Source organism: Pelodiscus sinensis, chromosome 8, assembly GCF_049634645.1.
Source record: "Pelodiscus sinensis isolate JC-2024 chromosome 8, ASM4963464v1, whole genome shotgun sequence".
Taxonomy (NCBI): Eukaryota; Metazoa; Chordata; order Testudines; family Trionychidae; genus Pelodiscus; species Pelodiscus sinensis.
This window is the reverse complement of record NC_134718.1, coordinates 1,386,343-1,392,342: the sequence shown is the minus strand read 5'-3', so window position 1 is coordinate 1,392,342 and position 6,000 is coordinate 1,386,343. Positions and strand designations below refer to the sequence as shown.

Genomic DNA, 6,000 nt, shown 5'->3' with positions numbered 1-6,000 from the left:
CATGGGTTTGCCAATGGCACATCATGCCAGACTACCCTGATTTCCAGGATCAGCTTGGAAGAGCTTGGGGTGCATTCAGTCTAGCTAAGAGGGGAGAAGAGGGGAGCTTGCAGAGGTATTTAAGCTAAAGGGTAATTGTGACAGGGCATTTGCCCTGCACTGGCCCTTGAAGGGCAAAACCCCAGCCCTGAGTGAGGGCTGAGAGCGAAGCCCCAGCTGAGGCAGCTCTGCTAAGGAGGGCCCAGCTGGGGCCTGTATAAAGGACTCCCGGAGGGCCAGGAGGACTGATTAGTGCTCTGGCTGGAGAGCAGTAGGGACCTGACTGTCAGGGAAGTGGGAGGTTTCCTGGAGGTGGAGCAGGGCTGGGGAAGGCAGGCAGAGCTGGGGAAACTGGCCAAGCAAGCCCCAGGCTGCAAGGCCTGAAGCTACTGGGGCTGTGGGAGGCATGGTGGGCAGGGGCAGCAGGTCCACACCCCTTTGCCAGTGATGAGTGGCCATTCCAGACTGCTGCTTGCCCCTGAGGCAGGGGTTAGATGGAGACTGGCAGTGGGCCACTGGGGCAAGGTGGGTACAGGGGAACTGGGTGTCCCTGGGAGAAGGGAGGACCCTGGAGTAAACATCCTCCCTGCCCCGGAAGGGGGTGCAGAGAGACTGGAGGGGGCACTGCCGGAGGGCCATGTCCTGAAGAGGATGCCGTGGTTAAAGAAGAACACGGGGAGAGACCGGCTGGAGGAAGGTGCCCAACAAAACAACCAGCAGAAGGGGCCATGCTGGTGAGTCTACTCAGTGACAGTAATGTTGGCAGAAGAACCCATCAGTGCAAACTAGCCTGAATTTCTTCATGGCTAGAACTCTGACTTCTAAACAGAGGGGCGAGGTTCTAGAACAGCCTTTCAAAAGAAGCTGTGATGGTCTTGTGTGTCACATTAAGGTGGGGGAGAAACATGTAACAGCCCTGCAAACCAGTCCAAAGGATGATGTGAATCAGTGTCCATGTCCGTTATTGCATTCCTACAATTGTGCAAGAAGCTGCTAGTGTAGACATAGTGTAGGTATTGGGGGTACATGTATCTATTTTAAAAAGGTACTTGATTTAAAAAGGTTGCGAAACCCTCAGGCTGTGTCCAGACTGGCCAGTTTTTCCGGAAAATCAGCCACTTTTCCGGAAAAACTTGCCAGCTGTCTACACTGGCCACTTGAATTTCCGCAAAAGCACTGACTTCCTACTGTAAGAAATCAGTGCTTCTTGCAGAAATACTATTCTGCTCCCGTTCAGGCACAAGTCTCTTTTGTGCAAAGCTCTTGAGCAAACGGGCCAGCGTAGACAGCTCAGATTTGTTTTCTGCAAAAAAGCCCCAATCGCGAAAATGACCATCGGGGCTTTTTTGAGGAAAAGCGTGTCTGGATTGGCACAGACGCTTTTCTGCAAAAAGTGTGGAAAAGCGTCTGTGCCAATCTAGACGCTCTGTTCCGAAAATGCTTTTAATGGAAAACTTTTCCGTTGAAAGCGTTTCTGGAAAATCATGCCAGTCTAGATGCAGCCTAGTAGTCTACAGTGGCATGATTTTGCGCAGGAACTCCTTTGCGCAGGAGCATCCTTGCCAGTGTAGATGCTCTCTTGCGTAAGAAATTCATGTTGCCTGTCTACACTGGCCTTTTGTGCAAGAACAGTTGCACAAGGGCTTCTTCCTGAGTGGGCGCGTCAGCGTTCTGGCGCAAGAGAGGTGGTGGAATCTCCCTCTCTGGAGATATTTAAGAACAGGTTAGATAGACATCTGTCAGGGATGGTGTAGACGGAGCTTGGTCCTGCCTTGAGGGCGGGGGGCTGGACTTGATGACCTCTCGAGGTCCCTTCCAGTCCTATTATTCTATGATTCTAAGAAGCCCTGATCTCACACAGTAGGGCTACGTCTATACTGGCATGATTTTCCGGAAATGCTTTTAACGGAAAAGTCTTCTGTTAAAAGCATTTTTGGAAAAGAGCGTCTAGATTGGTACGGATGCTTTTCCGCAAAAGCACTTTTTGCAGAAAAGTGTCTGTGGCCAATCTAGACACGCTTTTGCGCAAAAAAGACCTAATCGCCATTTTTGCAATTGGGGCTTTTTTGTGCAAAACAAATCTGAGCTGTCTGCACTGGCCCTTCTACGCAAAAGGCCTTTTTCCCGAGCGGGAGCAGCCCGGTGTTTCCGCAGGAAGTGCTGGTTTCTTACAGGAGATGGTCAGTGGAAGGGGCCGGTGTAGCCAGCTGGCCAGTTTTTCTGCAAAAGTGGCTGATTTTGCGGAACAAGCGGCCCGTCTGGACACAGCCTGGCCGTCAGGGTCCGCCCCAAGAAGCGGGGCGGTGCGAGATGCACCAGTGTAGACGCAGGCTGGGCCCTCCCTGCAGCGCGCGGGGCCGGCCTGCAGGGCGGGGCGGGGCCGGCTCCCCGGAGCAGCGCGGGCCAGCCCCGACTTCCTGCCCTGCCGAGCATGCGCAGCGCGGCTGGGCCGACGGGGCTCGGGCAGTTCCGCTCGGGGAGGCGCGGAGCCGCCGGCCCCGCCCCCTGCGCGTCGCCATGGCAGCGTGCGGGGCGCGGTGACGTGGCGGCGCGGCGCGCGGCGGGCGCGGGCCCTCCCCCAGAAGATGGCGAGTCCGTGCGGGCGGCAGGAGTGCTCCATCGAGAGGCGCGGCTTCCGCCACCAGCTCGACGCGTGGCGACACAAGCTCGTTCACTGTGTAGGTGAGGCCCCCCCCTCAGCCGGGACCCCCCCGCCCGGCACGTACCCCCCCGCCCCCTCAGCCGGGCCCCCCCCTCAGCCGGGCCCCCCCCCCGCCCCCCTCAGCTGGGCCCCCCCCCTCAGCCGGGACCGACCGGGGGGGGCTCGCCCCGCCCCGCCCGCGCAGGGCCGTAGAGCCGGGCCCGCCTGGGGGGGGGCTCTGCTGCCGGCCCTGCCGCGCGACGCGGCCTTGAGACGCTCGGAGCGGCCCGGGCGGGGGGGGGGGGGGCTCCCTGGGGCACCCCCAGACCCACTGCAGTACCCGCTTCCGTGGGCAGAGCCCCACCTCGACACGTGCGTCTGACCCAGGGGGGCTCTGCCCACGAGGGCGGGTGCTCCCACGCTGCAGTGAGTCCCCAAAGTGCCGCAGGCTCCTCGCCGCTCCTGCAGATTCAGAGCGACGCGGCGACCCCTCGGGGACTTGTTGTAGTCTCCCACCTTTTCTACACACAGCCCTTCCTTTTAGTTCCGCTCTGAGGGCATTCTCAGTCGCACAACGGCTGGGGGACCTCAGATCCACTCTGTTCTGACGGGAAAGAGCTACACGTGCTTTGTGAAGGAGCTCAGCATCCTCACCGAGTAGCCGGGGTGTGAAGGAGCTCAGCATCCTCACCGAGTAGCCGGGGTGTGAAGGAGCTCAGCATCCTCACCGAGTAGCCGGGGTGTGAAGGAGCTCAGCATCCTCACCGAGTAGCCGGGGTGTGAAGGAGCTCAGCATCCTCACCGAGTAGCTGGGGTGTGAAGGAGCTCAGCATCCTCACCGAGTAGCCGGGGTGTGAAGGAGCTCAGCATCCTCACCGAGTAGCCGGGGTGTGAAGGAGCTCAGCATCCTCACCGAGTAGCCGGGGTGTGAAGGAGCTCAGCATCCTCACCGAGTAGCCGGGGTGTGAAGGAGCTCAGCATCCTCACCGAGTAGCCGGGGTGTGAAGGAGCTCAGCATCCTCACCGAGTAGCCGGGGTGTGAAGGAGCTCAGCATCCTCACCGAGTAGCTGGGGTGTGAAGGAGCTCAGCATCCTCACCGAGTAGCTGGGGTGTGAAGGAGCTCAGCATCCTCACCGAGTAGCTGGGGTGTGAAGGAGCTCAGCATCCTCACCGAGTAGCTGGGGTGTGAAGGAGCTCAGCATCCTCACCGAGTAGCTGGGGTTTGACACCTTGTGAGTTGCACTAAAAATCATAACAATGATGTTCGGTGTAGACCCATTCACCGACTCCGTATGTGAGTGTATTTCATATTAATGAGAGCCTTAGCGCTTGAGAATATGCCAGATCCTATTAACTGGAGACCGGTAAATATGATTAAATTGGTAGGAACATGGAGGTTCAAGGTTAATTAGCTGCTGACAAACATCTATTCCTAGCTACTGGAACGGGACTGTTTGGATTTCTACTAGAGTGAGGTCTCTAGATACTCCTTGGGAGCTTTCTTTTGGATTGGTCTCTGGCTAGCTTGTTGAAGTTCTATGGCCAATATTATATAGGTCAGGCTAGATCATCACCATGATCCCTTTTGGCCTTAGAATAGGTGAATCTGTGACCACCCCTGTCTCCTTCAACTGGATGTGTTCCACATTCTCCTTTTGCCTCCAGCCAGCCTGGCTTCTGAGGGGTCCACTGTACTATTCCTTCTCTAGTCTCCTGGCTACACTGTATATGAAGGAGAGAGGTGCCTTCCTCTCTTGAGCTTAATTTTGGAGGGTCATGCTTGAATAGCTTAATTGCTGCTTGCTGTTGCTTCTTAGAGCTTTCCCTAACAACTGAATAATGAAACTAACAAATGTCTGGGCAATTCTATTGCTGCAGTTCCAAATCTTGTGGGTTTCAGTGAGACTGCTGAAAATCATGCCTGTTTCATTCTGCTGCTGCTTGGGAAAGCTATGAGAAGTCACCTGTAACAGAGCTCTGCAGACTCCAAGAGAACATAACTTTGGGTCACATTTAGAAGGTTCTTAACAACTGTAAGTGGAAACTTTTTAAATACAATTGCTTAGATTCTTCAGGGATTGGTAATACAGGTTCTCTTCAGTCCCCCACTTGGTCTTCCTTCATCCCTTAGGATTGATAGTGTCGCTTTTTGGGGGGGAGGGGCAGGCCTTATGTCTGTTTACTAGAGAGGCTTTGAAGGAAATGGTTAATGACAAAGTTGACCAGTTTTTTTGGAGCTAAAGTACAAAAACATTTTGTAAAAAGTCCAAAGTATAACAGCGTTAAGTGGCTTTTATCTTGATGGCAGTATGCCAGAAATAGTTTGAACCTCAAATTGATCAGTTTTATGAGACCTCAGGCCTGCCCTTTCCTAACATGTACCTAATATAATTTGTCAGTTCATATGAATAGAAATTCTCCATTTTTTTTTTCTTCTTACAAATGTTGGAGGGCCTCACTGCTATTCATGATATCCCACTGAAATTGCACTGTAGTTACACAAAACTAACTTGGATCACAGTTACATTTAGGGTATTTCTACACTAAGCATTTAGTGACAAAGCTGTCTTGATGCAGCCTTGTCACTAAAAGTCAGCTTGTGTGAATTCTGTTTGTTGGCACTTTTGCCCACAAAATACTTCCTCTGCCTACAAGGGAGATTTCACTTTGTCAGCGGGAGAGTGCTCCTGCCAACAATGTAGTGTTCAGATTTTCACCTGCTGCAGCAAAACATTGTCATTCATGTTTTATTTTTTAAGCACCTGTGTGACAAGTTTTGTCAATCAGGTGCAAGTATAGACATATCCTTTGGGGGAGGGGAGGCAACTTATCAGTCATAAATGGGTTGTATACAGCCTGGGTTCAGAAGCTCATCGCTTAAGGTTGTGATCACTTATTCTGCTTTGATTCCACAAAAGTCTTATTAACAATTAGTTCCTGTAATACTTGATTGAAGAAAAAAGGAGAAATATCTACTCTGAGTATTTCTGAAGTGCCCATCACCTTGGTAGCAGATTGAGTCTTACATGGACTAGAGTGTTCTATTAGCATCAGTCCAAAAACACTGTAGTTTGAGAACAGTCCACAGAGTTGGATATTCAAGAAAGCATTAAAAGGCTAGCAATGCATTTGACCACCCTGTTGAGTACTAGGTTGTAATTTAGTCAAGGAGTTTATAGGAGTGCTGCTATAGAAGGCCTGAAATAGATGGAAAATCTGCAAGTTCTGGTTAAGCAATGGTGTTATATTGATGTGAAAGAAATGCTTTCAGTTTTAAGAATAAATTGGTTGGAATTTGGCTTGTGTACAGTTTCAGTGT

The 6,000-nt window shown here is 52.5% G+C and overlaps 1 protein-coding gene across 1 annotated transcript in view; it reads left to right on the top strand.

Moving 5' to 3' along the window:
- Nucleotides 1–2,575: 2,575 nt before the first annotated feature.
- The window catches only part of LOC102448559 (ligand-dependent corepressor), a 78,665-nt gene continuing 75,240 nt past the window's right edge, over nucleotides 2,576–6,000 (top strand). The window contains exon 1 of the mRNA XM_075934484.1: nucleotides 2,576–2,721. Coding sequence (XP_075790599.1) covers nucleotides 2,625–2,721 — 97 coding nt within the window. The 5' untranslated portion in view covers nucleotides 2,576–2,624. The remainder of the gene's footprint in view (nucleotides 2,722–6,000) is intronic.